Source organism: Salvelinus sp. IW2-2015, linkage group LG13, assembly GCF_002910315.2.
Source record: "Salvelinus sp. IW2-2015 linkage group LG13, ASM291031v2, whole genome shotgun sequence".
NCBI lineage: Eukaryota > Metazoa > Chordata > Actinopteri > Salmoniformes > Salmonidae > Salvelinus > Salvelinus sp. IW2-2015.
Genome location: NC_036853.1, coordinates 25,817,626 through 25,832,007, shown reverse-complemented (window position 1 = coordinate 25,832,007; position 14,382 = coordinate 25,817,626). Strand labels below are relative to the sequence as shown.

At 40.8% G+C, this 14,382-nt stretch overlaps 1 protein-coding gene across 1 annotated transcript in view; it reads left to right on the top strand.

Moving 5' to 3' along the window:
• The window catches only part of LOC111972360 (transforming growth factor beta receptor type 3), a 145,441-nt gene that overhangs the window by 117,392 nt on the left and 13,667 nt on the right, over positions 1-14,382 (top strand). The window contains exons 15-16 of the mRNA XM_023999387.2: positions 4,811-4,861; positions 5,048-5,155. Of these exons, the coding sequence (XP_023855155.1) occupies positions 4,811-4,861; positions 5,048-5,155 (159 nt within the window). The remainder of the gene's footprint in view (positions 1-4,810; positions 4,862-5,047; positions 5,156-14,382) is intronic.

Below are 14,382 nucleotides of genomic sequence, written 5' to 3'. Positions count from 1 at the left end.
ATGGCACCCTATTCCCTATGGGTCCTGGTCAAAAGTAGTGCACTATAAAAGGAATAGGCTGCCATTTAGGATGCAATACTTGACTCACAGGTTTAATCATACTGTGTTAATCACTAAGGGCTGCCATTGTGCCCAGAGCAAATGAAGCATGGCAAACAGTAATGGGGACTTGGGGAGTGTTTACTAATGGACTTGATTTGGCCTGTGTTAACGAATGAGCACCATGCCACTGCAGGGCCTGAATATTGGGCACAGACTCAGAAACGGCACCCTATTCCCTATATAGTACATTACGCAAATGTTCCGGTGCATGTGTTTAAGTAAGCACAGATATGCCAAAAAATCTACTGGAAAAAAAGACAGCTGGGCTCAGAAACCATGATTTTAATACAAAGGCATCTCTAATGGTGAGATGGCAAAGAAAACAAGCAGTCTTTTCAAAGCAGCTGGAGTCCTGCACTGGACAGGATCCCAATGAGTTCAGCTTGATCTACAAATCAAAGAGGGCAGTTTGGTGCACGGAAAGACATAAATGCCTCAAAGCTCAGCCATCAAAGGTACATTTACTGCCTCACAGCATCAATACATTTTCAACGTTTTTATGGAACTGCGAGCTGTAAGGAAATGGTAACAAAATCATCCATTTCCCCCTAGTTACCTACATGAAAAAATACTACAGTTTACTATAGAATATTACAGTAGTTACTATAGAATTCTATAGTAAAGTGTAGTATGCTGTAGAATACTATACTACACACTGCAGTATCACTTGATCATGTGTAATACTTACTATAGAATGTTATAGTATACTGTAGAATACTATAGTAAATACAACCGTTTTATCCCAAAAATTAAGCAGTAGTAAATCTTACAGTAATGTCCGCAAAAATGCCATAGTCTGCAAAAACACTTCAGTAAGTACTACAGTATTTAATTTGCATATACCCTTCCCATTCCCTCCCCCATATCAACATTTGTGCCACCCGTAAGTGAGAAACCTAAATGCCAAGTATAGACCATATATTGTGTTGCCTACAGGTCATACAAAGGACCAGAAGCTCTGAACTCTTCATTCAGAACCCAGTTATACCTACCTACAGGTCCTGGAAAATGTGCACTTTTAGTATTTCTTCAGTAGGTTTCCTGAAGGAGAAAGCCTCCACTTCTATGTCAAAGATAATTTAAAAAAAATATATATAGTAAATATTACACTAATGTCCTCAAAAACACTACAGTAAATTCTACAGTATACTACAATCCGCAAAAACACTACATTAATTACTACAGTATATATTAGTTATTTTATTACAGTATTTATACTATAGTTAACTGTAAATACTACAGTATACTACAGTAAWTACAAATTTCAAGTTTTAGTACAGTGAAAGGCCTYTCTTGCAATCTCTAAACCCAACAATGCAGTAATCAATAACAATGTAATACTAAAAATAACATAAGGTAGAACAAAAACACGCAAGAAATTAGAAATAAAAGAATACGAGAAAGTAAGTAAGCATACTATATACAGGGTCAGTTCCAGTACCATTTACAATGTGCAGGGATACTGGAGTGATAGATAGATATGTAAATACTACAGTATTCACTGTGTTTATGCCGACTTTAGTCCACAAAAACACTACAGTGAATACTGCAGGAAAGTATGCAAAAAAACTACAGTGAAAACTATAGTATTTATACCATAGTGTACTATAGTATTTGTCATGTGTTTATTAGTGAAAGAGACAGTAGCTGTGTTCGAATACTCAGACTAACTGTACTATTGTGAAGTAAATTGAGTAATGTTGTATGATTATTGGTCATAGTATGGATATAGTTAATATGCCAAAAGTTCCCTTAACGTCGTACTAAATTCGAAGTTTACAAGTAGTGGACACTTTCCGTGCTTTTAGGGCCCATAATGCAATTCTTCAGAAAACGGGCGTTATTTCACTACGTTTTCAGATTTGAAGAAAATGGTGGAAAATAGGCAGCCGAAGTTTAACGAGAACGGATAAAAATTCATTGCTTTAACTAATTATGACTAATGTTATGAAAATGTTGAGCAATATAATAAAGTAATGACTTTTCAAATAAGTTACGTTACACGTTATGTTAGCTGATAATTTGTTAGCTACGCTATCCTTACGAACCGCATAGCATATCATTACAGCAGTATGTACCGGTATGTTAGCTAGCTACCTAACGTTAGTTGGCTACTAATACATCAACTTACCAGCATATTAACTATATGCTATCTAACTAACTACCCAATGTTTATTGACTTGATTATTCKCYTCATTCTTAGCTTAGCTAAYTGGTATAGTCGTTGTGCGTTCTCAATGGACATTGTTAATTCTGGCTACCTACTCCAATTTCCGAGCACTCTCGTTGAATATGGCCGGTGTCAGTAAATATCGGGGAAAAAGTGCAATTCAATTATTGCCACCAACGCTCTGGATAACATGAAAACAGCCTAACCAGCTCTGCTAGTGCGAGTAAAATGGCCAGGGTGAGGTGTTCTCTCATTCGTGTCTGGAAGTAGCTAGCAAGTTAGCCAGTTAGCTTGGGTGCTTGATTGCCTTTGTGAGGTCAGAACGCTTTGATCAACCCTACTCCTCGGCCAGAGCGTCCAGTTTGCGCTCTGAACGCTCTGAATTTGAGCGCACTCTGGCACTCCAGATTGAATTGACGAACACACCCGAAATCATAAGATGTCTAGCTAGTAATTTGTTATGCTAACAAGCTAGCAAGAGGTTGCATAGCAACAGCATCAACTTCCAGTAGACAGGCAAAGCGCTAGTATGCTCAACTGAAAGGATACCGTTCGTTTACAGTATACTAAAATTAACTAGTAGTATATAGTCATTAAGTATGTAGTATACAGTATGGGTATTCGAACACAGATAGTGAGTAGTGTTGAATAGTGGTAAGAACTTTGAGCTACGAAAATAAGTCTCCCCACACATGAATCAGATGCAGGTTTCAGTGCTAAGCTTCCGATAAAATATATAATTTGCTAAGCTTTCAGTCAACAGCCAACTTTGTTAGAGCACCGCCATTTTGAATCCCCTGTTCCATATCTCCCTATGCCTTCCTTTGACTTGTTTACAGTATAGAAATTATACAACACATGAAACTGTCTGACTGAGTGCCTGTTAGCTGACTGACTGTCTGACTGAGTAAGTTGTGCAACCAAGTCAAATGGTGTATTGTTTATCTGAATACAGACCTCAGATGTCAAGGATCTCACAGGGACTCCATTTGTCAATTGTACACACTTTGGGGAGACGGGTTGGAGTTCAGGGTTCAGAGGGTAAGAGAAACAAGGCACCACATCACTGAAGGAGTGTTCTTCTGTTCCACTCTGTGAACAGCAAAGTCTGTGCAAACAAATGACGTTGACTCTATTGAGCGGCTATCGTTTCAGGGTCAACTGTGCCTAGAGCTTAAGGAGATGAGAACATTGCCACGCCTTAAGTTTCCTTTCTGTCTTTCACTCTGTCTCTCTCCCCCTCTCTCTCGCCGTTCCTCTCACACATGTAGCGGAGCTGAAATCATTGTGAATGCTACATAAGTATGAAGAACAAAGCTTTGCTTCTTACATTGAGAATGGTTGGACCTCAGGGTGTCTTTCATACTGTTGTCAGATGTGCTAGTTGCAGAGTTGGTCTGGGAGGATGACACAGCTGACCACTCACCCATCTTTATTAGAGCACATGGGCGGGCGAGGCTAGGCGGGAACAGGGCAGTGACCCTTACACAGAACCTCAGAGCTCTCACCCATACTCGGAATCTCAGCCGGCCCAAAACCCCAACTGAGGTGGGGCTATCCATTCATAGTCTGACCTGGCTTAGAAAGTTATTCTACAACAGTACTGTAAAACGAGTAGTGGTTAATGTAACTCCTTTAATCACTGCGGCTCCTCTATCCTCTCCTCTGACCTGGAACTCGTTGGGCGTCTCTGGGTGTTAACGGGTCAGCTTTGCATTCTCTACATAACAGGCCGAAAGGAACAGATAAGACTGGAGAGGAGGAGSAGTGGGAGGGAGGGATGGAGGGGATAGATTGGGAGGTGGAGGGGGACTGTCATGGAGCGGTTTGGAGGGGAGGGGGAAAGGGATGGAGGGTTGAAGATAGGGGGGGCTGTTGTGTTACCAAAATCTCCTGTGATGGTTCTGTCATCGTCTGTCACGAGGGAATGAAAACCCAAAGGTGTTCTTTCCCAGAATAGCTGTTCATTGTGCCGGAGTCTTGGACCCGGACCAAGCCTGCTCTTGAGTTCGCCTCTACACAATAAGCGCCATTGTATTGTTTGTTCAGAAGTAATTAGAAGCTAATTTGACTTTTGAAAGCCATCCAGATGACCGGAAATGAAGGAGTAAGCTGAGACCTGTTAGAAGTCAACAGGTTCATCTCTGCACTCTATTCCTTTGATTMTGTACTACTTATGACCAGGGCACATAGGGCTCTGGCCAAAATAAATGCACTTTATTGGGGATAGGGTGCCATTTGATACATAGACTTAAGATTCTGTTAGTTAGCTACTGGAACTGCATTGAGTTGCATCAGATCTCTGTACCACATTCGTTAGAACTACAGTTATCAACACAATGTCATTTTCAGGATCTGGTTATCCCAAGGTAGTTATGTCCATTGGGTTGCTCAGGTTCCATTCATAGGCAKTGGCACTTTACGTCACAGCAAGTGTTCTTGACGCTTCAACACGTAGTTGAGATGTGGTGTTTTCGTGCATCTACAAATGTGTTACATTGTTGTTCTGTGTTAATACCAGTCTGTTTTATGTTTCAGTGCCTCCCACCCGCACGGCAACACAAGGCCCTCCTGACCCACCAGGGGAAAGTAAGTCAGTCATTGCTAGGAGATTCTAAACCAATGGTTTTTGTATGTCAGGATTTTATCACTTTGACAAAATAACTGTTGACCAGATTGAGTTATGTTATTTGCATATAACTTGTTTTCATACGGTCATGTCCAGAGAAAAAGAAATGCCGTTGAATAAAAAAATCGGCCTTTTCTCTCCCTCAGCTGTTTTGTATGTGTTGGACACCCCGACCGTGGTTGGGATCGCCTTCGCCGCATTTGTGATCGGGGCCCTGTTGACCGGAGCCCTGTGGTTCATCTACTCTCATACAGGTACGTCATTCTGACCTGTCCCTTTACCTACTGTATCTAGAGACAAAGGTAGGTCTTGCCATGCAGGGCTTCCTTAAAAAGAGACCTTGGTATCAATGGGACTCCCTGCCTAAATAATGGTTAAATAAATAAATACATCATACAGTTACATCTACACTGGCATACTACTTAGAATGTATACCCAATACATTGCTTCATTTCAAATGGAATGGAACATTCACTAGTGCTATGCTAGTTTGGAACGTAGACCCTCATTGGAACGTACTGTATACATCTGTAGTCTGTCCATTTACCTGCTGCTGCATCTGGTCGTACCTGCTGGCCCTCATGTAAGAGTGAAGGTTTCTCCTTGATGGTAACCTCTCGTCACCAGGGTTAGGCTCAATTCGAATTGAAGGCAGTCAAAAAGTAGAAGCTAGTTATTTCAATAGTTTTTACATTTCTGAATTTTTCATTCAAATCACTTCCTGAATTGACTGCAATTCAAATTGAGCCCAACTCTGATGGAAAGATAAGACCATCTAAAGAATGTCCTAAACATCACAGTGCCAGAATGCTGCTATTCTATAATTGGAAAACATCCAAGAGCTGACAGAGGCGAGTTAACAATAACACATTGACTCCTCTACTGTAAATATATCCTGTTTGTCAGCGTAAGCGGCTCTTCTCTTTCCTGCTTTTGAATGGGTCTTAGGTCCTGTGGGGTGGTCAGGAGTGGTCAGTGAGTATTTTCGGACACAATGGCCTCTGCTCGGACAGAGAGGGGACTGGCTGGGAGCTGGAATTTCCCCTGTCCATTTTGTGGTGCACTCGCCATTRGGCTCGCAGGAAGAGAGACACAATCTGTCCGTTAGACGCCAAGACCTTGCCCTCCAGCATCCCCATTCTGGTGAACTCTGATCCCTGCTGACCTTTAGTAGGAAGTGTGGTGGTCCCTGAAGTCTGCAGAGGACACTCCAGCACATACTGTAGAACAAAACAGGCCTGTCTGTGCTGGTTGGCTGACCGTGGATCTGCCTGGCCTGCCATTATGTTGGTGACCCCTCTTCATCCATTCCTGATGTGTTCTACACAGAACACAGTAAAATCATTCATAAACAGGATCAGTGGGTTCTGTGCTGAGGACCCCAGCTGCATATACTCTTAGAAAAAAGGGTTCCAAAAGGGTTCTTTGTGGGGGGGATAGGGTTTTAGCTTTTTGGAATACAAGAGTTCTTTGTAAGGCAAAGGGTTCTACCTAGAACRTTTAACATCCTAAGAACAGTTTTTTGGGAAGAAAGCATTCTGATGCAAGAAGGGTTCTTTGGAAGGTAAGAAGGGTTCTACATAGAACCATATATCATATTTCCCAGCATGCTTTATGGCAGGGAGATTTACAGAATTGTTTGTTTTAATATATGTGTTTTTGCATTGATTGATWGATACATTTTATGCTACACAAAGATAAATAACAAAGTTTCCTAAACTAATCCAATATATTGCACCCGTTACTGAGATGGTTGTTCCAGTTTGAATACTGAGATTACATCAATCATCTAATCTTCCCTACCCCGGCAGTGTTTTAGAATGCAGGTTGCGGGTGATTAACAATTCCACTTGTTGGATATCCTAACTCTGTCTGGATTCCAATAGTAATTACACATCACTTTGCAAGCCAGCATAATGTGACTTGCAGGCCTGATGTGGCCTGTAAACCAGGAGATTCCTAACACCCCTGTGTTAGGGTACAACTAGGCCCTCAAAGTAAGGCCTTTTACATTAAATGTATTGTCATAAATAATTACATTTTAAAGGGTGATAAGGCTAGTGGAACTTTTCATAGAGGTTTCTAGGATGAACCCTCCAAAGATAAAAAGCTTCCCGGTAGAACCCTTCATAGACGGTTCTAGGAATAACCTTTTTAGATGATAAAATTGTTCTTGGTAGAACCCTTCATAGAGGGTTCTAGGTAGAACCATATACAGGGGGTTCTTTGAATAACCCTACATAGAGGGTTCTAGATAGAACCCTCTGCAAAGGGTTCTACCTAGCACCAAAAAGGGTTCCACTATGGGGACAAACAGAAGAACCCTGTATGGTTCTACTTAGCACCTTTTTTCTAAGAGTGCATAGAACAGACTAGTACTTTATTCTGCCCGCCGGTTTAGCCGGCCCTGTGTACTGTATGCCTACTATGCTGTTGTTGGCCCCACTTCACCAATCCATGATGTGTTCTCAGTGGGAAACTGTGAAATCTCTTCATGAATAGAATCAGGGAGCTCTAATGAATTTCCTTAGGTGGGATAATAAAGTTGATCTAATCTACGTGAGGTCATTACAGAGATGTGTGTCAGATACAGTATAATGTAGAAGCAGTAGGGTAACAGTATTGATGGGGGGGGAAATCCATACAGTTACATATTGCAATATTTTTTGAGGACGATATTATATTGATACTTTGACTACAAGTATCGCATTTTTGCTAGGTAACGTTAGCTTGTGCCAGTTTGCTGTACCTTCGCCAAAACTCCGGTATTTTTCATACTATAGCTTGTTTTCCATCTTCTTTTTAAATAGTGAGCCAACATGTTTTCGGCACCATGACTGATCAAAACAAATTTTCTCATGTTCTCTCGTCTCTCTGTAGCAGACATACAGTTGAAGTCAGAAGTTTACATACACTTAGGTTGGAGTCATTAAAACTCGTTTTTCAACCACTCCACAAATTTCTTGTTAACCAAAACCTATAGTTTTGGCAAGTCGGTTAGGACATCTACAAGTCATTTTTCCAACAATTGTTTACAGACATATTATTTCACTTATAATTCACTGTATCACAATTCCAGTGGGTCAGAAGTTTACATACACTAAGTTGACCGTGCCTGTAAACACCTTGGAAAATTCCAGAAAATGATGTCATGGCTTTAGAAGCTTCTGATAGGCTAAGTGACATAATTTCAATTGGAGGTGTACCTGTGGATGTATTTTCAAGGCCTACCTTCAAACCCATGCTTCTTTGCTTGACATCATGGGAAAATCTAAAGAAATCCACCAAACCTCAGAAAACAATTGTGGACCTCCAAGTCTGGTCATCCTTGAGAACAATTTCCAACATTTGAAGGTAACACGTTCATCTGTACAAACAATAGTATGCAAGTATAAACACCATGGGACCACGTAGCCGTCATAGCGCTCAGGAAGGAGATGTGCTCTGTCTCCTAGAGATGAACGTACTTTGGTGCAAAAAGTGCAAATCAATCCCAGAACAACAGCAAAGGACCTTGTGAAGTTGCTGGAGGAAACAGGTACAAAAGTATCTCTATCCACAGTAAAAACAGTCCTTGTTGACATAACCTGAAAGGCCGCTCAGCAAGGAAAGAAGCACTGCTACCGCCATAAAAAAAGCCAGACTACGGTTTGCAACTGCATATGGGATAAAAGATCGTACTTTTGGAGAAATGTCCTCTGGTCTGATGAAACAAAAATAGAACTGTTTGGCCATAATGACCATCGTTATGTTAGGAGGAGAAAGGGGGAGGCTTAGAAGCCGAAGAACACCATCCAACCGTGAAGCACGGGGGTGGCAGCATCATGTTGCTTCTGCAGGAGGGACTGGTGCACTTCACAAAATAGATGGCATCATGAGGCAGGAAAATGATGTAGATATATTGAAGCAACATCTCAAAGACTCAGTCAGGAAGTTAAAGCTTGTCGCAAATGGGTCTTCCAAATGGACAATGACCACAAGCATACTTCCAAAGTTGTGGCAAAATGGCTTAAGGACAACACAGTCAAGGTATTGGAGTGGCCTTCACAAAGCCCTGACCTCAATGCTATAGAAAATGTGTGGGCAGAACTGAAAATGCGTGTGAGAGCAAAGAGGCCTACAAACCTGACTCAGTTACACCAGCTCCGTCAGGAGGAATGGGCCAAAATTCACCCAATTATTGTGGGAAGCTTGTGGAAGGCTACCCGAAACGTTTGACCCAAGTAAACAATTTAAAGGCAATGCTACCAAATACCAATTGAGTGTATGTAAACTTCTGACCCACTGGGAATGTGATGAAATAAATAAAAGCTGAAATAAATCATTCTCTCTACTATTATTCTGACATTTCACATTCTTAAAATAAAGTGGTGATCCTAACGGACCTAAAACAGGGAATTTTTACTAGGATTAAATGTCAGGAATTGTGAAAAACAGAGTTTAAATGTATTTGGCTAAGGTGTATGTAAACTTCCGACTTCAACTGGTATAGTGAGCAATATGTTTGGATCATCAAATGGCAATAAAATCACATTATTGATTTGCAATACATATAGAATRGTGAGAATCGCAATACATATCGTATCGGCATCTAAGTATTGTGATAATACTCTATCGTGAGGTCTGTGGCAATTCCCAGCCCTAGGCATCAGGCAGACGTTTTACAGCTGTCTCCTGAGAAGTGCACATTGGATTAGTGTGGAAAACTCCACTGAGGTATATTTCAGTGCATATAAATATACATACGAACAACAACTTACAGACGCACACAAACAATGTCTTCATCTCATCTGCCCAGACCTGCATGCTCACACCCCCATCCCTAATGCCTGCATTACTGTTTGCCACTTGGCCTTAAATTGTACCAAATCGCTTTTGTCGCCCGTGCTATTTCATTATTTAAATAATATATCATTAGATTTTTCCATTGTGTTAATGATTGCGGATTGATTGATTTCCATGTTTTTAGTATAKATTTTTTCAAGATGAGTGATGAAAAGAGAATCCTCCAGTGCATTGGGAATCTCACTACACCCCCATGTCTTGAAATATGCAGACAGATGGATTAAAAGTACGTTTACATTGTAATACTTCTGACAGCCAACTTTCTAGCTCCGCCCATAACTTTTGGACTTTATAGCCGGGGTGTTCATTTCTACAGCTCGTTGGAGCGATCAGGTGTTAGGCGTGATTTACCTTATCTTCATCACGCTTGTTTATACTAGCACCTCTTTAAAACGTCCACTTCATAACACTTTTATGAGTTTCCTATAGAGACCCACCAAAAGAAACCCAAGCCTTAGATTGGCCTGTGGCCCAAAGATAGCTGAGGTCAGAAGTTGAACTTCTTTAGGGAAACAGGTGTATGGAATGTAGTTATATTAGGAGAGTATAGCCCTTTTAGAAGTGATTTAAAGAAAACACTGCAGGCATGTGGTTTTAATATTGGTGTTATAGCTTGTGGTTCCTCTGTTGGATCATAACAGGCAGAGAGGATTAGGTTGCGTCCCAAATGGCACTCTATTTCCTATACAGTGCTCTACTTTTGTTGAGGTCCATATAGCTATGGTCAAAAGTAGTGCACTATATAGGGAATAGGGTACTATTTGGGATGTATCCCTATTCTATTCTGCTGTAGTCTTGGAAACTATTGACTTGTAAGACCAACATATCCCTACATGGAAACATTGGCATAGTCAGGTTTTCTCCAAGAATATATATTTTCTCAAAAACACCTTAAAATATTTGCGGCAGAATCTRTTTTTTAAACCAGTGAATGATGAAACATCAAATATACCCACACGTATCCCCTCCGGAGGCGAGGGACAATGTTAAATACAGGTTTGTTCACATTAAATGCCAAAACCACAAAAAAGGTATCTACACTGTCTCACCCACTCACAAAACATTAACATTGGTCTGTGTAGACCCCATTTGGCTAAATCCTTTAAAGAAAACTCTAAGATGACTGAAGCATTCTCCTGATGACTCAAAACTGACCCTTTCAACAGACTAGGCATGAGAACACATTCTAATCAGGTAGCAGTGTGAACTGTGGTTTCCCTTATCAGACTCTGCAGATAGGACTGCTAGCTCCTACTTTGATATTCCCCATAACTGGTATAGACGTTCACAAGTAGACCCAGGGGAGTGGAGGGTCTACTCTCAAGTATTCTTTATCATTACGTTGTGTTAGCAGCCACAGGGAAAGGGACATTTATTTAATAAAAATGTTAAATGAGAGATATTTGAACATAAACTGAAACAGCTATGAGAAAGTTGTTTATTCAACAAGATATCACTTCGGTATTAAATGTTTGTCCAAGAGGGAGGATAATCGTCTATGGGTGAAGTAAAAGTAGGTAAGGATTAAGGTTGTTAAAACAGAAAAAACTTGACGGTTAAGTTTAAGCATTCATTCCGACTGGTTAAGGTCAGGGTTAAGGTTTGGGATAAGGTTAAAACAGAAAAAAATCTAACGAGAGCCTTGCACAGGGATTGAACCCTCGATCCTCAGAGCCGAAGCGCGCAGTTTATGCCCTTCCTCTAGCCCCATCCACAACGCCCAAGCCTTGAGCCTACTGGATGGTAATACGTGCTCACATTGCCCCTTTTGGATGGTATTGAAGGCATCTCCCGATATCCTAGGGACCTGGACAAAACGTTGAATACTGAAGTCTATCGTCCAGTAGACTGGTGTGATCTCGCTGGTTTATTAAAGCAATGAGAGTGTCTTCAGTACAGTAGTGCATCCTGTTTATACAGGACGTGATAAGTACTAACCCCAATATCCCTCTATTTTAGGACATGGTACGGTAGGAATTTGGTCTGCGTCCCAAATGGTACCCTATTCRCTAAATAGTGCACTACTTTTGAACAGAGATCTATTGCCATTTGGGATGTGGAGGCTGCTGTTTATAAAGTTATAAAAGAGGAGCTGTGATCTTGCGGCCTGTGTTGGGATAGATCTCACCAAACGTTAAGGAGGTTGCCCCCGGAGACAGGGAGTGGGAGTTACCCGGGCTCCGAATGGAATGTGTGATGGAACAGGGTCAATAGACTGTTGCTTCACTTCAATGACAAGTGATGTCACCATATGAGACACTTCTCAATCTGGCCAGATGGTTCACAATAACATTTACAACAACATAACATTTGATTTATATAGCCTATTTGGATGGCTCATCATGAGATTTATAGATGCGTTTGTTTATAAGCTTTTTGTTTGTTCAAACTCTGTGAGAGTATGGTGGAACGCCAAGTATGTTTTTAGGGGTGAATAATAACTTCCATTTCTGTTGAATTTTCACTTAGGGTGTTTTCATACTTGGTCCCTTTCAGACAATTTTTGTGAACTTGGTGCAGTTTGCGTAATCTTTTGTGCAGTGTGGACACTCCAAAAAATTGAGGCAATCTCGAGAGGTGGTCTGAGTTTGGTTCGCTTGAATTCTGCGTTTCGGTTCCCCTTTTTAGGGCAATGCGAACACAAAGCTCCCCATGTTCACTTGCCATTATCCCCGCACCACACACTAGACTACTGCAACACCGTTTCCCATGCCATAACTCCTCACATTGGTACCACAAAAGACAGAAGATGATGGTTTGCGGAGAAAAAGGGCTGTTTTTGGATATTGATTAGCGATTGTCAAGAATGCACAGAAATTCCTAAATATGTGTGATGTTTAGTTCGGATTATTTGTTTGCCATTTTTTGATCTATAGGCTAAGAGAGCTTCATAAACTGTTAATTCGATTGTGGGATTTGAATAGTGGGAGAAGACAACAACATATTTGTTCAGAATCAGAACATACAGGTAGGTGTAGGGTACAAAATCAATTCTAGCTCTTAAAGGGGCAGTAGCCTACATGGGTGTTAAATGTTCAATTACAGAATTATTTAATCTGCAGTTATTATTCTGATATTTATTATTTTACCAATAATATTTACATGTTAATAGTATCTTCTCATTAAAACAATTATGTCTCATATTTTAACTAAATGCAATCTATTAGCTTCCAAAATGTAAGTAGGTACAGTTGAAGTCGGATGTTTACATACACCTTAGCCGAATACATTTAAACTCAGRTTTTCACAATTCCTTACATTTGATRCTAGTAAAAATTCCCTGTCTTAGGTCAGTTACGATCYCCACTTTATTTTAAGAATGTTAAATGTCAGAATAATAGTAGAGAGAATGATTTATTTAAGCTTTTATTTATTTCATCACATTCCCAGTGGGTCAGAAGTTTACATACACTCAATTAGTATTTGGTAGAATTGCCTTTAAATTGTTTAACTTGGGTCAAACGTTTCGGGTAGCCTTCCACAAGCTTCCCACAATAAGTTGGGTGAATTTTGGCCCATTCCTCCTGACAGAGCTGATGTAATGGAGTCAGGTTTGTAGGCCTCCTTGCTCGCCCACACATTTTCTATGGGATTGAGGTCAGGGCTTTGTGATGGCCACCCCAATACCTTGACTCTGTTGTCCTTAAGCCATTTTGCCACAACTTTGGAAGTATGCTTGGGAGTCATTGTCCATTTGGAAGACCCATTTGCGACCAAGCTTTAASTTCCTGACMGATGTCTTGAGATGTTGCTTCAGTATATCTACATCATTTTCCTTCCTCATATTGCCATCTATTTTGTGAAGTGCACCAGTCTTTCCTGCAGCAAAGCACCCCAACAACATGATGCTGCCACCCCCGTGCTTCACGGTTGAGATGGTGTTCTTCGGCTTGCAAGCGTCCCCTTTTTCCTCCAAACATAACGATGGTCATTATGGCCAAACAGTTTCATCAGACCAGAGGACATTTCTCCAAAATATAACATCTTTGTCCCCATGTGTAGTTGCAAACCGTAGTCTGGCTTTTTTATGGTGGTTTTGGAGCAGTGGCTTCTTCCTTGCTGAGCGGCCTTTCAGGTTATGTCGATATAGGACTCGTTTTACTGTGGATATAGATACTTTTGTACTTGTTTCCGCCATCATCTTCACAAGGTCCTTTGCTGTTGTTCTGGGATCGATTTGCACTTTTCGCACCAYAGTACGTTCATCTCTAGGAGACCGAACGTGTCTCCTTCCTGAGCGGTATGGCGGCTGCGTGGTACCATGGTGTTTATACTTGCGTACTATTGTTTGAACAGATGAACGTGGTACCTTCAGGCGTTTGGAAATTGCTCCCAAGAATGAACAAGACTTGTGGAGGTCTACAATTGTTTTTCTGAGGTCTTGGCTGATTTCTTTTGATTTTCCCATGATGTCAAGCGAAGAAGCACTGGGTTTGAAGGTAGGCCTTGAAATACATCCACAGGTACACCTCCAATTGACTCAATTAGCCTATCAGAAGCTTTACATAATTTTCTGGAATTRTTCAAGCTGTTTACAGGCACAGTCAACTTAGTGTATGTAAACTTCTGACCTACTGGAATTGTGATACAGTGAAATAATCTGTCTCTAATGGTTTGTTGGAAAAATTACTTGTCA